Genomic DNA, 19,314 nt, shown 5'->3' on the forward strand with positions numbered 1-19,314 from the left:
CCGACACAATGCAAATCTGCTGAGATTATAATGTCTGAAAACAGCTCGATGAAACTTGTTACTTCTCATTTCTACAGCCGAACAAATTGACTCAATGCATGCTGAATTTGTTTTCTGTAATCATTACGCTTGAGTTTTACTAGAATTGGGTCAGTGACAAAACAAGCAAATTGCTTCTCTGAGTAATCATAATTATGCTGACAAAATTGTAGAAATTGTTTGTATATTTATGAAACTAGAACTTTCCGTTCTCGTATCTATTTGCTTATTGGAACGAGAAAAGTACTCAAATAAAGTTACGACGGGTTAGATTGTCTGCATTGTAAGAAATGGAATGTCAGGTATTTCTTAACGAAGGCAATTTAACAAGTTGTAAGTCCTATTGATCTACTCTGGAGTAAAGTTTTAGTTCAAAAGTAACGTTGAAGAAGCCAAAATGTAATTGGGGTCAGTTTGAAGATCAACGGATCATAGTGATCATTTGAAAAGTAGTTTACTTTTGCCTATACTAATGGTCGATCATTGGACTAATTTTCACTAATATTTCACAAATGCGGCGTTTTAATTACTAATCGTTTGTTTTGTTGGAACCGTTCCAGGTATTATGTGTGCTTGCATTCATTCGCACCTGCTCGCCTGGACGGATGAAGAAACACACAAGGTTTGTGTAACAGGGGAACCATACAAAAACTATACCGACTTTCAATTCAAGTCTCTTTCTTTCTCTCTTCCTTTCTGACGTTTCTTCCTCCTCCCTTCCGTAGAACGGAGAAGCTTGGGAAGGAGGCGGAGGTGGTGAAATGTTGGAATATGTAAAGCCAAAGTTGATTGGACACCATCAATATGCGTCATCTTATCCTCCTCGTCCCAGTTCATGCTCCCCGTGTGTGTTTGCCTGCTTTTGTGAAAGTATGTATGAGAAAAAGAAGTGAGACAAGGTGAATAGGTGACATGATGATGAAGCTTTCAGAGCTGGGCCTTCCGAGAGTTAACTGCGATACGACCTCCTTTCCATTCATGTACATATATCCATGCAATCCCTTTCTGCAAATTGTATAACAGGAAAAGTTGCCATTTCGCAAGTCAATGTGGAACACATAATGTTATTCAATACTCCTTTCTTAGGCACCTTTCTTTCCCCATAAATACCTCGGTGAAAGTGATCCCAGTCAAATTATTTTAGACTTTAATATCCATCTGTCAACTTGTATTTGTTTCTACCGATATCACGCTTAGCATTCGTTCAGCTCAATGCATAATACAGCAACCTTGATGAGCCACGAGGCCTCATTTAACTGAGTCGGTCAATTGATGACAGACCTTGATCGGGAGTTTTATAGTGCTTTCACTTGTCCATTATTTTTCTCCCAGCCACACAAATCCCCACAGTTGGGCGCATATCTGAGCAGAGGACGTGAGGAGTGTGCGGAGGTAGGAGAGAAAGCCGGGGCAGATGATGGTGATGACCGCGGTGGTGGTGGAGTGAGGAGGCTCGTTTGTCAAGCAGGAGGAGCAGCGGTGGAGAAAGCGTGGAGAAAGAGCAGCTCTCTTGGTTTGGCTCAGGGCTGGTCGTCGGTGGTCCAAAGGGGAGGAAGACGAGCAGCCGTGTGTGGCGCTCAACCGAAATCCACTTGTTATCCTCGCAACGGCACAACTTCCAGTGGGCTTTGCTCAAGATGAAAGCAAACTCAAAGGCAAACATCAACATTCACAATATGTACATACATCGTCCCCACAATATTCCTCATTATTTTTCAGACGATATTTTTTCAACCACTCGTCACACACGGTTCCCCCCGACGAAGATATATCCACCAGAAGCATCCAGTCGCTCTAGCTCCTTACAAATATTATATTCTTGAAAATGTCTACCAAGATGCAATGCGAGGATTGTTTTCGAGTAAATATGGTTATCCAATATTGCATGTGTACTTTCATTACAATTAATTAAAATTCAATAAATACTTAAGATTTTGTGTCATACATACATAAGAGCAATTACACTGGCGATGGCTAAAAATAAATGGAATGTTTGCTTTAATACTTAAATATGCATGCGAATTTTAGAAGTTGAGATGAAACTCTTTTCTGACTTATGTTATTGAAGTTTTGATGAAAGGTCGCTATAAAAATAAATATTTATTCTACATACATACGTATTTATTTACTTGTCGCGTGCGTTCGTGGAATTTTGAACGTATTTAATTTTGTGTATAACATTTTGCGAACATCAAAGTTGTCGTGAACAAAGCAAAAACCGATTTGTTCCGTTCGTTGGTTGATTGGTTTTTTTGACTCGAGCCCTTTGTCTTCCTTTGTCTTTGTGCAACTGACATGCAAACTAGGATAAAAACACATAGAGCAAAAAAATCAAACTCATCGTGCTTCAACACTCACTCTCCCACAATCACAACACTCAGAATCGTTTTTGTCATACGTTTTTTGGGACTCAAATAAATTTAGGGAATTGCAACCCTTTATTGCTACATATATTTACAATCAATTCATACAATTACAATTCCAAACACAACTTGTATAAAAAACGGAAGAATACAAATTATGCTATAATTATGCCATGATTTAAATACTGCTGAAAGATTAAAAATATTATTTAAATAAAATGCAACATTTATTCGTGTAAACAAAAACTACATGAAATAATTGGCTTTATATATTAAAAGAAAGAATACGATTCAGGCGACCCTGACACATAAGTTTTTGGGACCCCATTCAAGTCATCTTTTGTATTCATACAAAAGTTTATTTATTTGACACTTCTTCTACGAACAACTTTGCCAAAATTTTGTAATTGGAAAAGTTCATAAATACTACAATTTCTTGACAGAAAAGACCGCTTGAATATGTACATATACCTTAATTCCACACTATCAAAACTGCGTTTAAAAAACATTGAGTGAGAAAGTTACTCATCATTACCCGAAATTCCTTTTATGCACTGCAATTTAATTATTATTATGCACATAAATTCCACACTAATTCCACCTTCCTCCACATAATAAATAGTTAGAAGCAGTTTATGCACTGTGAATTTTAATACCTCATTAATTAGCTCTTTCAAAGCACTCGCATACTGGCTCGTGTCTAGTAAGTAGTAAGCAGGTACTTACATAAGGGGGTTTGGAAAACAAGCGTATTTATTGTATCATTAGCATATGGAGTGATGAAGCTAAGTTGTATTGCGCGAGCATGGTAAGTAAGTAGATAAGTAAATGCCATGCCAAAGTTTGGGTGTCATGTCATCTATTAAAGTCTTAGCGGAAGTGTTGTTAATGCAAATGCAATAGCTATTTTTACATCCGAAGAGGCTTAAAAATTGGTCCAGTAGTCTGAGGACATTTTGCCACGCTTGTATTTACCCCACAAGAAAGAAAGAAAGGAAGGAAGAAGAAGAAGCATGTGGGAAGCAGATGCCTGTAACTTGTGTAACTTTATGAGGTGGAATAATGTTGCGTGGATCGGCTCTACTAATGAGATCTCCACTCTGCCTCAACTCTTTCTTCTCACATTCTCACGGTATTATCATCACCACGAATACAAAACACGTTGTGGTGTTACTTATCAAGGTGTAAAAGAGCTGCTCCTCCAGCCCCCTGGAATTCCTGTGTGGGAAGTTTTGAGAAAGTACATGAAAGGGAAATGACCGTTTGTTTGCATGATGATGATAAGCCAATTAATTCCTCCTCTCGTGAAATTGAAACGAATACGTAACCTACGCCATAGCCGAACTACTGCACTGCTCAGTTAATAGAAGACCTTTTCACGAATTCACCGTAATTCCTCTAGGACAGGACATGGGACATTTTTTATTTGTGAACGAGCAAAACTTTTTTTTAAAGCATGACGCACAGCTTTCGTCGCCTTGCACGTTCTCATCGCTCGGAATATGCTTTCACCTAACTTTCACTTTAATATTCTCACGTAATCTCCGTCCACAAATTCCATCTACGCGTCCACCCACTCAGTCGTCGTCGCGGCCGTCATCATCCTCATCCTGCAGGCAGAGAGGAGGGACCCTGCTGCACCATCAGTGCTTGTCTGGAGGGGGAGGGAGCCTTTGCTTACCCGGGTATCGGCTGGTGGTACTACCCGGAGAAAGGAGGGGGTGAGTGTGGCGTGAGTTTTGAAATTGCTGAGGGATCGATAATGCATGTTACGCAGCGCAAACCGTCCGGCTCAAAGGAGAGAAATCAATAGCAGAGCAACCTCAATGACTCTCCTAGCCAGCCAGCCTTGCCAGTCACACTCTGCCCTTCCGCCGCTAAACACCAAGCAACCTTCTCCTCACCCAAGCGAAAGAAAGAAAGACTCGCTTCATGCACTCTTTGTCCAGCAGAAGCAGATTGCTCCGGCACACGAAATAACGATGATGTGCAACTAAATCTTAGGATGATGCAGGCAAAGACAAACTGGTGGCAAAGTGAAGTACTCTTTCTCTCTCTGTTGTTTTCTCTCTCTCTCCTAGTTTATTTAGGATAGTGACAAACGACAACAACAAATAAAGTAAGATTTTAAAAGAAAAAAAAAATTCAGTCGGCGTGTTTCATCAAAAGTTGTTCAATAAAATTAGTGGGATAATATACTTTATGAGAGCGTGGAAAAATAATTTTTGTATTTTAACGGGAAATATAACTTTACATAATTGTATTAAAAATGCAAAATATTTTCTAAACCTTTGGTTATATACCAAGTCCCATTAATTTAATTGAATTATTGGGGTGGAGTTCGATGATGATTACATAACTATTTGTATTGTTTATTGCAAAACATCTTTATTTTTACAGTTGTTTTGCTGGAAGAACGGGAGTTACATAATTCTTCGTAGAGCCTAACATCTCGCAAAGTTATTAAATTAATAAGTCGATGGATAACGCAGAGTGAATCGAGCCTAGTTCTATATGATGTAGTCCTAGAATATTCATTATCACAATTCTTCGTCAAAAAGGAACATCGGATATCGATTAGCTGATATATACTGATTATTATCAGAATCCAACGTTATTGATTTAGTCAGTCGAAAGTACAAACAAACCAAAGCAGTGAGAAGTGGTTTTGTATTTGCCAAAAATAGTTCTAGGCGTTTAATTGATTGACGCGCATTTTACATTAAAGTGGCTTAATAATAATCCTTACTATTCTTACCACTTCTATATGTATACATATTATTAACGATAAGTGCATGTTGTTAGTGTCCATCATAGTGTAATTCTTATCGGATTCACACCAATGGATATGGTGACAAGAAGATGACATAAACTATACGACATTGTTCTCATCACCGTCCTAATCACGCCGAGCATGTTGATTTGCGAATAATTTGCCAAGTCGTTATCTTTGAAATTGTCAAGTTCTTAGTTTGATAAAAGTGTGGATAATTAAGTGGAACCAACCAAGATGATGTCAAGACGAGGTGACTCAACGAGGGTCTACAATATTGCCGTTGTCGGACTTTCGGGTGAGTGAAGTGAACTTCTATTCTTAGCAAAAAAAGCGTCATGATGATGACTCTAGCTATGAAGCATCAATAACAATAATTCTAACAACACTACAATCTTCGAAATATAGCATTCTTAGATAACCTGAATGATATGATAATCATGCATAATTTGATGAATCAGTCAGGTTTATAGACTTGATGCGACAAGAAAGTGAAGAAAGTGCATGCAAATAAAACATATCAATTGGTTTATTGATAACCACAAAAAAGTCATAGGCAGCAAATACTTGCTAAGGAGGGGAGCTTGCGAGGTTGATAATAACAGATATTGGTGCCCTTTGGATATGTGGTAGGGACCCATGAGTGTACTAAAACCCTGAAGTAGTTTGACTCCATGGCCACATTTGCGCCCGCCACACCCACTCAAAAATGTCCAAAAAACGCTTTCACCCCACTTTTCACTCACTCAAATCCACGCCAAAAATCTAATTTTACTCGGATTTTGAAATTTCTTTCACAATTACACTCCCAGATAGTTGCTTCCTGCAATCCAACATCAAACTCAATTTTTTCGAAATTTTTAGTATTTTTAAAATTTGAAATTTTGAATGACGATTGTTGTAGTAATCAACAACGCAAATTATGCCTGCGAAATAATCATCAGCAAAATTGAGTTTGATATTGGATAGAAGAAAGCAACTATCTGGGAGTGTAATGGTGAAAGAAATTTCAAAATCCGAGTAAAATTGGATTTTTGGCGTGGATTTGAGTGAGTGAAAACTGGAGTGAAAGCGTTTTTTGGGCATTTTTGAGTGGGTGTGGCGGGCGCAAATGTGGCCATGGAGTCAAACCACTTCAGGGTTTTAGTACACTCATGGGACCCTACCACATATCCAAAGGGCACCAATATCTGTTATTATCAACCTCGCAAGCTCCCCTCCTAAGAGAAATGTTAATGAAAGTTCAAGATAGTGCAGATAAGGTTTAATAAAATGTAGCCAATGCAAGATCCGCTGCAATTCATTTTCTAATAACACCATTTCATTTCATTTGAACACCGGAAATTAGGGACGAAAGTTTAACAATAATCAAGTTGAAGCGTTTCCGTAATTCACTGTGAGCTTACTTGAAGTTCATCTTTAATAATAGAAAGCAGGAAAGCAATTCATCTGATTCAGGCCATAACTGTTTCATAAAACTTGCTCAATCCAATTTAATAAAATAAATAAATTATTGGAAATCCTTGAAACGGTCAATAGCTTCTTGTATCCACAAAATGAAGTTTGGGCTAGATACAAATTTGCATTCCTTAAATGTGAATGGAGGATTTAAATGTAACAAGATAAAGGGATGAGGGATGGGAAAAGTAATAAGAGGTGACATTTAGCTCGGACAGTTGACACAGCGAAATTAATCTAAACCATCCACTTGCGTACCAAACATGTTGAATGCACACAAAAGAAAAAGAGTAGGTTTTAGGGAGGATGACTACTTTCTTGACTTGATTACTTCTCATCCAATTGCTCTAATCTTATAGAAATGCAATAAGTACTAGATTGTTGGTGGATTATAAATGATGGCGACGACCACGGCGAAGCAAAAGACCTTTCCGTTCCCGTTACAGATAGAGTAAACCGGCTCACAAAACCAACCACCAGACTTGTTCGCCCTCTTTTCACATTTATCGATTAAATTCCATCTTACTCACAAGGTTGCTGCTTGGAATGAAGGCTGAGACAGACAATCGCAATAATGTGTCAGAAGAAAAACAAATAAACAAACAAAGAAATTTACTTACAAATAAAGCCAACCAACCAGGATTCAGATAAAATCTGTTAAATTCCCAAATGAAATAAAATACAGTTGACAAATTCTGTAATAATACACAACCCATTTTATATTGGATTAATTAGCAACAATCCTTGTAATGGATACCCAGTTGAGTTAATTTGTTTGCGAATTCACCTGTTAACAAATATTTGAAAATTTAGTCGCTTTCTCTGAAGCACTTAATTTCAACCGGATAAACCATCGAGATCAGCTAAGACATATTGAGCTCAACAAAGCATATAGTTGTATGCAAGGACATTCAGATTTTTGAAGACTGTCATATGTACGTTTATATTGAACTATAATTTGTAGTCTACAAACTTTAAAAGTTAAGACGTCTTAACTGAAAACAAATCTCCTCTCACTTTGTGTGTGATACGTACATGTACATGTTTATATGTATATTAGATTATTTAAGATTATATTAAATTATTAATGCAAATATTTCTATACTTTCTAAACACGTACCACCGACTAGCACACATTTTAAATTAACTTGCATTTATTGTCATTGGTGAATTTAAATCCGGTAGATACCAGGGTGCATAAACTTTTTTGTTGTCCGTCGTGCAACAATAATTCGTGCAACAATTTTGAAGTACTGTCGATTTTTATTTCTCTAAAGGGAATTTTAATCATTTAATCATACTGTATGCATAAAAAGGCTACATTTAAAATGGCTTCATTTCGTCCATCCGTTCTTATACAGATATTACAATAAAGTTGAGCACAACCAAGATACAGAGAGCATTATTATACAAAACAACTTTTTACGTCGCCGGATGTAACCCAACAAACATAGTCTAACATACATGCTTATTCTATTTTCCATGGGTTAATTTAAGTTAAAAATTCTCCATAGGTATTTAAGTGGCTGGGTGGGTGTCAGTTAATTCGAAACGGTTTTTGTGGCCGAGGTCTTGCTATGAATGAGATGATTTTCACATGGATAATTTATCCTGCGATTTATTACAGGCCATGTAGATTTTGATTATATTTGTATGTACGTGAATTTTGAGGAAACTGTGGGACTCTGTCTCGCCGTCTTGTGCGTGTCTCTCAAATTCCTTTACAAATAGAGCATCAAAATACCTATCTCACTATTTAATCTAATGAAAATAGTGCAATTTTGATTATTATATATTTCATCTTGCTTTCGAGTAAATTGATCCATTTTATGTTTTGAAAGTTTTCACGGTATAAAGTAAATTAAATATAGGTATTAAAGTTACCTGAGAGTTAGTCCAATAAACTCTGTTTGTATTGAATGCCACAGTTTATTTTACATATGCTTTGTCTATTCTTACTTTGTAGTTTCGTCTGTAGTTTCGCCGACCGACCGGAAATGAGTTGTCACAATGTTCCGATTTCCGATGTTTATATAAGAGTAACGGACACTACATGTGGTTGAAAAGTGCTGTTTGAAGATAGCATAAAGTAATTTTTTTGGTCCTGTCAATATCTGTGCCATCAACTATGTAGACCACCCTTTTCAAGATGTACTTATTCCTGGACTTTTGTCAGACAGGTTTTACTTGAAATACTTCTTCTATCACACAAAACCAGGTCCATAAAAGTTGGAAGGAAGATGGAACTGATATTTATCCAGCTTACTTATTTCGCATTTCTCAGCATTATTGGGGGGGCATGAACTCTGGGGTATTAAATGTGCACGGTAGGAAATGTGGGCGATTAAGTGCCCTAGAACCACACAAAAGAGGGCCTACTACCCTACAACACACAACAAATACATAACAAGGTGGTGTTAATTGGGCTTGCTTTACAGTTAGTAATCAAACCAAACCACAGTACGGAGTGAACTCGTATAATACCAATAATAATAGGACGCGAGCACTCTGTATGTGCATTGTCATGCATCGTCGTACCCAATCAAGATGCAATAGCTTTATCCCATCATTCGCATCCGTAATCCAAAAAACATCATCCATCCATCAGTTCAACGTCTACTCATTTCTCTCGAGATTTGCTTTAATTAAATTCTCGGACGACTATACAGCATAACCATTATTGGAATAGGTCAAATTGTGGTTTTTATCTTTGGCCATGTATTTCGCAGTGTTTCCTCTTCCTGAGCCGATTTACAGCATCACAACCGAGCGATTGATATCAACAGACTGAATTGCTTAAATTTGAGTTGTTTGCATACGATTCTCTTGTGAATTCAGAATTGAATTGCATGGATGACAGTGAATCTGTAATCAAATTGAGTGGTTTGAGTAAGTAAGTTGGTCTAGTTTTAGTTGGATGCAAGGGAGGATGTTACATAGAAATGAATCCAAGACAAACACTACCCATCACTCATCTGTAATTGCATTCATCCTTCAACATTCGATTAATTGTTGGATTATTATTCGTTTCTGCACAAGTAAACTCACAATGCAACAGTGACATAAGTTCTAAATGTGAGTGGGAATAAATGCTGGTTGGCTAGGGTTGAATGATTTTACAATTGTAAATTACACGGAACGATAGGTAATCGTCAAAGGGTGTATATTTGATTTGGATTGTGCCAACTTGGAGCGTTTATGGAGAAATGTTGAATAAGTAAGTAGGAGGGAAGGGTGTGAGACGTACATATGTACAGACAGAGTTGTTTGCATTGCCTTACACTGTTGGTGTCGAATAAAATACAATGAAATGTGCGGTATTTGAGCCGTAATTCGTCAAGAAGTTTACTTTCTTGTCGTTCTCTTAAAATTAGTCACAGGTAGGTGTTTTTGTAGGCTTTCTCCTCTGTTGAGTTCACAGCAAGATGGTTGAGGTTAACGCAAAAGTCGTTGTACTGGAGGAAAATATATCAAACTCACCTAATGATGCGTCCGTCCACACAAAGTTGAAAAAATACAATGTTGTTGTAATTGTAAATAATGTTGGTTTTGTAAGGAGAAATGAGCTGAGCATATTTTACTGACCATATGAAGCATGGTGTAATAATGTTTGAGTTTTTAGTTAATATTGATATAAATTTAGAAGAAATGGATATGTAGTTTTGGTATAATCACAATTATTAAAAAAAATAATAAAATAAATGGTGCATTGCATAGCATTCAAAATATTACTTCTGTACAATACAATCGTCGAGTACATCTTTTAGGTATTCAAACCGGATTGGTAGATGACCAATTTGGTGATGTCAGGTTGTTTATGAACATGGACAAAAGTAGATTTGTTACATGAGTTATAATGTGCATTTATTTTACTGAGAAGTTGATCCATGAGTCACATTCTTTCCCCTAATTGCGGTTTTATCTCGACTCGAGAGTCACAACTAGTCTCCAGTCACTTGTGCATATCGCTCGATGAAAGATGACTGGGATGCACTGCTTCATTTAGTTTCATACTTTGTTATCAGAGTTGAGGTTTAAATGTTGGCTAATCCTCCGCCCAGCAGGTTTTTTAGCCCACTTGCACAAAAAGAGAATTGATGTTGATCACTTAACTTCTCTTCCTCGTTCCATCTTGCGTACACAAAGTATGAAGTGTCTGCATTTGCGAGTGCGCTTGCATGTTCCACATGCTCCGCTGGCTTGACAATTGACATATGTAGTGTAACATTGGATTCTATTATGTATTCCAGTATTTTATCATGTATTAAGCAAACGCGAAAGCAATGGACATAAGTATGTAACAGAGCATTCCACTGGAGCTTGATAATAAGGAAAAGGTTCCGTAATGAGACCGAGCAGTCAAATATATGTATATTGAGCATTCCAAATCTTATCTTAATGGTGTGCAATTGGAATTCCGTGCGAAAGACTGAGGAGGGGAGCTTGCGAGGTTGATAATAACAGATCTTGATGTCCTTTGCATATGTGGTAGGGTCCCATGAGTGTACTAAAACCCTGAAGTGGTTTGACTCCATGGCCACATTTGCGCCCGCCACACCCACTCAAAAATGTCCAAAAAACGCTTTCACCCCACTTTTCACTCACTCAAATCCACGCCAAAAATCTAATTTTACTCGGATTTTGAAATTTCTTTCACAATTACACTCCCAGATAGTTGCTTCCTGCAATCCAACATCAAACTCAATTTTTTCGAAATTTTTAGTATTTTTAAAATTTGAAATTTTGAATGAGGATTGTTGTAGTAATCAACAACGCAAATTATGCCTGCGAAATAATCATCAGCAAAATTGAGTTTGATATTGGATAGAAGAAAGCAACTATCTGGGAGTGTAATGGTGAAAGAAATTTCAAAATCCGAGTAAAATTGGATTTTTGGCGTGGATTTAAGTGAGTGAAAACTGGATTGAAAGCGTTTTTTGGGCATTTTTGAGTGGGTGTGGCGGGCGCAAATGTGGCCATGGAGTCAAACCACTTCAGGGTTTTAGTACACTCATAGGACCCTATCACATATCCAAAGGGCATCAAGATCTGTTATTATCAACCTCGCAAGCTCCCCTCCTGAATATATGGCATCATTCGTTAATCTTGGTACTTTGAGTTATGCAAATTTAACTCTGGAATGAAATAATCATTTATCCATGCGAATGACCAAGTCTTGACTAGGCGAATTTTGGGAAATCGGAATTCGGAATCCAATACATAGTCGAATGTTACCCCAGTCAAAATAATGTGTCTCTTACGAGTCCAACTATTGTTGAAATGGTGCTAAATAAATATTGTGTGCATATTTGCACTAAGCTAAACTGCACCAATAGCTTTGCCATGCATACTCATTATACGAAACGACGCCACTTAAATCCAGGCACGATTTGATCCACCAGTCAGAAATTCTGACTCAGAATGAGACTCCATAACTTAAATTTCTTTAAACACTCGATATTTGGCCATTAATTGTCGATAAATAAAGCCATTTCTATGTGAATGGCCATTTTAACGTGTACTGGATTGTCGCTACATATATTTCAATAATTTAATTTCCGTAGTCTACGGACTCGCTACTGAAATCATAACCAGCTAATTTGACAGTTGTTTCACTATATTAGGGTTTACATAAAGTTATCTATCAGAACGTTGGTTTGTGATAAGATCTGTGACTTTTCCATTCTTTGTGGGTGAGGTTTCGCTCGTCATTATGGTTGCGACTCTGCTACACACGTGTTGCGTTGCTGGGCAGAGAGAGAGAGAGAAGCAAAAGAAAATTGCAAATGTCTTGTGTACACAGATCTGACGTTATGTAAAATATTATGATAAAGTTTTCAACCATTCGTGGCCATTACTGTCAGTAGGAGAATGAGTTGGGAAGAGCGATGGTGAAACAGCGATGAAAGAATACAACCAACCACACTTCATACATATGCACATTAGCTAGTAGACTGCTATCTTTAGACCATATATCTGTATTATTATGTTGCTGTTCCAACATAATTCAGCAGGCCTGGAGAAGAACCCTTTTATGGAAAGTTCTTCTATATTTCATCCCGCAGTTTGCTCACAGTTTGGAACTACTACTGCTAAAATATGCATTTATTTCTGTTCCATAACTCTAAACTACATATATATTTATTAGAAACGCCTTAGGAGCTTAGAAAGTCGGTTTGGGTCGAGCTAGACGTTGATTATATGTACATTCCTGGTCTGGATGACTTCAGGTTATATATGCATGATGTTACATAATAGGGGCATAACATTTGCATACGAGTTAGTAGGCAAATATTGAGAAATATTGGAGATAGCAGCAGTACATAGCAGGGGACTGTATCGCTGGGTCCCTAATTCCTCTGCGGACGGGTGACGTTGTTTTTGGAAATGTCTTGAACCCTAACCGAGTTAAAGATGTGATTTCAAAGTTTAGCAAGCGAGTTTACTCACACAGGACACGAACTGAGGAGTTATATCTAAATTTAGCAGAAGTGGATGTGGAAAAGCAAATATGGAAAATATCCTGGAATTGCAAGTCAAGTTGGTTGTGTCGAGATGTGAGCACACAAAACAGTAGTTTCAACAAACGGTCTAAATTTTTGTTTAAATCCGTACGCGATGACTATTCCAACATACATTTACATGGATCCATAGGTACTTATTTCTTCTGTATCGCCTTCCGTAACCGACCATGCATACTTCAAGCAATGCATTGCATTTCCTGCCGAGTCCAAAGACAGTTTTGATGGATTAGTTGGGTTTTAGAAAACGTTTTCCTTGTTGACAGGTGGGGTGGGCTGAATAACTCTAAATGATTCAAAGATATGTACATACTTGCATCCATTCACATGTCCTCTCAAGCTGCTCCAATGGGGAAAGCACGTAGTCCCTTGACAGACTTAATTGATATTTGCAATGAAAATTAAATCAAACGGAACAGCTTTGAAAGAACCCCATTTTTCTTATTCGCAAACGGAGTTTATTCGAATAAATAGCTTTATTATTCTGCTTTATTCTTTTTCTGAAAGAACAAGGTTGACTTGCACTGAAAGAAAGCTAGATTTTTGGATCGTGCGTTTGGATAATTTGTCTCCCAACCCTACTAGACCGACTTTTTTGATTCAAATACAGTTACAGCACACAAATTGGATCGGTTGTAATATATTGTTGTTTGCGATGTAGTTGGAGATTGAGTAAATGATATTAGCTATTGGTGGATGAATTGGAGGGAGAGTTGTGCCAAGTGACGTGTATGTTGTCAAGAGATTTGTTTACTACTTACATCAGGCATGATATAATAATATACATGTGAATATATATGTATACAACTGATAATTGACATGATATACACAGACTGGCACTGGTTCCGGTAATGAGACAAGGATTAATCGCTTCTGAACTTAGATTTGCATGCTGGATTATATTTGCATTCGAATCTCCTCAGTTGTGCCATTGCTGTTTTCGCATAAAACATTTTTACGTATATTTGCATAATGGTAAACAATGTAAACAATCATAAATCAATCATCCCCATTGCCAGCCCTTTTCGAACAAAAATTAAACCAATTACATATAATTAGTTGGTTATTGGGAGTTTTGTCCTTGGATTTCCCAAAAGAAGTCTAAAAGAATAATTTTGATAGTTCCGTTGGCCGTGTGACGTGCCGTATGCACCTCAATCTGAAATGAACAAGTCTGTTTCCACTACTCCAATCCGATCACCTACTGCCAAATTCTTGATGCACAATCGAGTCAAATTGAGTGGATTTATTTATGCAACATTTGTTGATGTAATTTATTTGTCATGACATGTTCAATTATGCACCAAGCGGATTAGAACACACAAGGGCTGCTCCATTTTTATTTGCAATTCGGGGTTTCCTTACTTTAGAATTAGATTACTATAAATGTTGGTACGGCTCATTCACTACTATTTTATAATAAAACGAGCACATTACAAATCGTGCTGTGGGGCAATATATATGTCTCTTATTTTACTCCGCGTCCCTTGCGTGTCAAGAGTAACTAATTTAAAGTTTCGGTCTGGTGGGTCTCCTTCGCCTACTACATTTTAGCTTTATCGTGGTTGGTGGGTCCGAGAAGTAGATTATTTATTAAAAGAAGAAACTACGACGAATTTGATTTGTTTTGGGGAGGTGCTCGCTCGCTGGCTCAGTTAACGAGTTATATGCACATATACAAATACATGTACAAATGTGGCACCGGTTTTTTTATTACTTCGACACCATTGCCACAACTCTGCCCAAACAGAATATCTCAAATGTAGACCAGAGGATACAACATAACAGCCACACACTTTTTTAGCACACAATTATGCCAAGTAGTCAGTCAGTACAGCATAGGGACGCGTATATCGAATTTGCTCCTACCTTCTTTGCTTTACGAGATAGTAAATACGTGCACATGGACATATGTACGTAGATAGTAACGATGCCGAATATATTTAATTTAGCTAAAATATTTAGTTGTACTCTTTCTGTTCTGACCAAGCTGCAACCCCTGCGCCCAACCCATCCAGTAGTAAAAAGTGAGCAAACTCAATGAATTCTAAATTGCATTTCCATGCACATATCTCGCGAAGGAGAGTAGGAACCACACTATTTCTACAGAATCGAGGTACAATTGTTACACAAATAATTAAGGGAAATTAATGCAACTTTGAGGAATGATGAAATTCTGCGGTAGCCATACAACGACTTGTATGGCTAGGCTACAACTATTCGAAAGTCGAAAGGTTCTGACTTTGAGAGTACCGAGTGCGGACTAGTCGTTGTCGTGTTCAAGGTAATTACCCAATTATGCGAAGAGAACATTTATTCTGAAAATTGTCGCAAAGTGGAATAAAAGCAAACAACTCTGGAAGAGAGAGACTGGGCCGAAGGGGTTAAAACGGCGTTAAATAGTTAATTTGGTGGGCATGGCAGAGCATATAATATAAGGGACGCCGTCACTACGAATGAAATGAAACATAAAATATACCACCAACCACTTGACAAGAAAATCTAGTTCTGGTGGCCGAAAACAACTGTACGCAGGTGACGACTGGAAGGGGAATGGTGCTGTCACATTCGTTCGAGAACGGAAAATTAAAACTGCGTCGGAGACATGGTTTTGTGGGACTTTGGAAAAGGTTTTTGAGGTATTTGAGCATCGGACTTGTTTGATCCCTTTCCCAGAACGTGGTTTATTACACAAATGCATAGCAGAGCCGCAGAGGAGAATATGTAAGGAGAGACGGAACCTGGAAAGCCATGGTTTGATGGGTAGACCTTAGGGGTAGACAGTCGACGAACACCATTCTTCTTTCTCCATCTCCAGTTTCGCTTTTATGTGATGTCCCTTATATTACCAATCCGTATTTTATTGCGTAACGTCACACGACGCGTTTTTAGCTAACAGAAAAGTGAATGTTATTACACACCACTATTACAAAATATCCTATACTGTGGTCCTTTCACTGGCAATAATGGACTAGTAGGCACAGCACCGCGAGACGCTATGCAGAATGCAGATACATTTTCCATGAATATGTAGGTATGTGGGTCTGATTCCCAGTTCTTGTTGTTTTGAACCCATAAACAAACAGACTTTTTCGTTTGCATGTTGGATATCAACATGTTTTCATAAAAGTTGTGAAAGTTGTTACTCATGGTACGCAGAAATGTTATAGCCTCGCTCAGAGGAGAAATCATTCATTCGATGGCGAAATGGGAAAGCTATGTCCTATACACAGCCATTTTGAGCGACTTTTTGCTTTTATGGACAAAGTAAAAATTGGTTCTAGTTTTTCTGAACGTCGAAGCTCCCACCCCTGCCAGACTACGCGAGTAGCGAGAGCAGCCTGTTTCGTACTTGATAGACCAAGTTCAGTGAGGTGAAATAAAGCAAATGTGCAGTAAAAGCATAGTTGTAAAAGTCGGCTTGCCTATTTGCGTACGAAGTCTTCTCGTTGCTGTAATGCATAAAGTGTAATAAATAAATTCAGCCACCATCAGGATGGTGGTGCGTCAAATGATCTTGTTTTATCGGACCCAGATTCTACATATCTGTGCAGCATATTGAACGCAAGATCGCCATGGGCATTGTATTTACGCAGACAAATGCGGACGCTCCCGTAACTGGGTGAAAATTCTGTGCCTGTTGACATACACGTATAGAATTGGAAGGGGTCCTCGTTCACACCTTTTATATCTGAACTTAATGGAATTTGCTTTGTGAATTACAGGAACGGAGAAGGACAAGGGGCAGATCGGGATAGGAAAATCCTGTTTGTGTAATAGATTCGTGCGATCCCGTGCGGACGATTACTTTCCGGAGCACATCTCTGTTCTCAGCGTGACCGACTTCAGTGGGAGAGTTGTCAACAATGACCAGTAAGTCTGCCCAATTCAATATTTATGCCGCATTACGTATTACTATTACGTGCATTCCTAACAACAGCGATCGAACATGAGAATCTTATGCATGCAATTGTAACTTGTAGATAATAGGTAATGACCACGTTGATAAAAAAATTGACGGAGAGGATTTGAAGCGAAAATTCATTGTATGCAATTTTTATAAATGTCATTATGTTGTTATTTGAACAGTTTTCTATATTGGGGCTATTCTACCAAAGCGATGGAAGATAGCCCTGAAATCGGCTTTCACCTTGTTGAACAAACCGAGTTTATTGATGATGCAACATTCCAACCCTTCAAGGTGACTTATTTATACCATTTTGAGAATTATTAGCATATGTTATTATAGGACATATAGGTACTTAAAGGAGCCAACAAAGTTGAGACAGCTTTGAGAGTTACAACAAAGACACATCTCTATTGTCTCCAAAGTCTGGAGAAAGTAGAATTTGGTGGGAGAAAGTTTCACATTTTATCCATTTCTCTTTTGCGTGTCCAACATTCAATTCAGTTAAAACCCAGCATTACACTATTATAAATTGGACCGGACAAAGTGTGCAAACACGGATATATCCAACTCCACAACAACAAAGAAGTTTTGCCAGAGCAGATTAAACAAATTTCAAAAGTGCTCATGCATTAAATTCGTTTATTTATTTCGTCACGTTTGTTACTTGTTATTAAATTCTGGGGTTGAAATTCTCCTTTTCCCTCTGGCGAGACAAATGTGGAGCAAACGTAAGCTCGGCAATTGTCGTTTCAAATTTCCACATGGCTTCCTTCTCTTTAATTTCGTCTTCTTCCACTTTCTCCTTTGTCCTCATCATTATAAACTCTTTGATGTTGCAGGGAGGCAAAATGGAGCCCTATACCAAACGATGTGCGTCGTCGAGGGTGTATTCTGCAGAAAAGTTGATGTACATCTGCAAGAGTCAGGTAAGTGTTTGGTATTAGAACTATTTAGTATTTACAGTTATGTAGCTACCTCAACTGACTATTCCATCCCTGGATAGCTTCCTAACATTCACAACTGAAGATTTAGCATGTTATTATTTAAATGTTCATTTCAAGCTAAGGTTGAATAAAATGCTAATAATCTATTACCATTTTCATAAATTCTCAGTTCCAATACACTGCGAAAGTAAACATGTATTGCATACGTAACGTAGCTCAATAATGAATTGTGAGGCAGAATCTCAATCTTCACCACATATTTTAGTTGGCTTCCATGAATTCATGTCGAGTGAGATGTTGTTTGATTTTTCAGGAAATATATGAATCGTTTTGAGCTAAGGGATGATAGACCAGAGTGAAAGCATCGTGATTATTAGGCTCTGTCGTCCCTAGCATAGATTTTGTAATTTGTTTGCTGCAGTTAAACTAATCAATTAAACTATTCAATCAGTAATTAGCAATTAGTTAAAATTGATAATCCATTGACTACTTATTGGATTTATAATGAACTAATGCAAGTCTGGTACCTGATGATGATATAATTACCATGCAATGAAAATTTTACAGTTGGGAATTGAAAAGGAATACGAGCAGAAGGTTATGCCTGATGGAAGATTAAATATCGATGGATTTATCCTCTGTTATGATGTCTCAGCTGTTCCAGGTAATTGTCCTAAAATGACATAGAAGGGTTATACATATTACGAGTTGGCGACGCCAACGTGGCGTTGCTGATGAAGAAAATGAGCAAGGCAAACTGAATTTAACGACATAATTGTTGACACTCACAAGTTTCATGAATTTCCAAGTAAATTATCCAGAATAATTGACTTCCTTCCGGCCTCTCATTATTTATTAAAGTGTTATGAAACGGGCTAGATGGCTATTTTTACCTTTCCAGTATACTTTTAACCAAGCTTTCAACAATTAAATATTGTCTTCATCAGAGCCTAAGAAGGTGTTGTCCCTCCCAAAACGCCAGCTAAATGGAGTAAAGACTTGGTCTATTTGATTCAATAAACTAGAATGACATAATATTTATCGGCCAACTTTCACTTTACTATAACCAACAAACCAATCCTGTCAACTTGTCCAAACATTACAGACTGTGACTGTTCAAGGCAATGTCATCTCGAGATGATGTGCTAGAGTTTGTATTAATTAAGTTGTTTGGCCACAGCTTATGCTGAAATCGAAACGAAAATAAGTCCTGAACGAGTGAAACTTGTTTGATGTTTTGCTTTTATCTGCTCCACTACCATTTTGAAATGGATTAGTTTTGTCCGTGTCATGTCATGCCATCAGT

The 19,314-nt window shown here is 37.7% G+C and overlaps 1 protein-coding gene across 4 annotated transcripts in view; it reads left to right on the forward strand.

Annotated features, from left to right (window-relative positions):
- The first annotated feature begins 4,248 nt into the window (after positions 1 to 4,248).
- The window catches only part of LOC110851588 (rho GTPase-activating protein 190), a 31,965-nt gene continuing 16,899 nt past the window's right edge, over positions 4,249 to 19,314 (forward strand). For 2 of the 4 annotated variants that reach the window (XM_035853998.1, XM_035854000.1), the window contains exons 1-6: positions 4,249 to 4,521; positions 4,803 to 5,473; positions 16,880 to 17,027; positions 17,244 to 17,355; positions 17,904 to 17,990; positions 18,576 to 18,672. In XM_035853998.1, coding sequence (XP_035709891.1) covers positions 5,413 to 5,473; positions 16,880 to 17,027; positions 17,244 to 17,355; positions 17,904 to 17,990; positions 18,576 to 18,672 — 505 coding nt within the window. In that variant the 5' untranslated portion in view covers positions 4,249 to 4,521; positions 4,803 to 5,412. Of the gene's footprint in view, positions 5,474 to 16,879; positions 17,028 to 17,243; positions 17,356 to 17,903; positions 17,991 to 18,575; positions 18,673 to 19,314 lie in introns of all 4 variants that reach the window. The other 2 variants (XM_022099437.2, XM_035853999.1) reach the window with 2 other exon arrangements.

Source organism: Folsomia candida, unplaced genomic scaffold (genome assembly GCF_002217175.1).
Source record: "Folsomia candida strain VU population unplaced genomic scaffold, ASM221717v1 Fcan01_Sc007, whole genome shotgun sequence".
Lineage (NCBI taxonomy): Eukaryota > Metazoa > Arthropoda > Collembola > Entomobryomorpha > Isotomidae > Folsomia > Folsomia candida.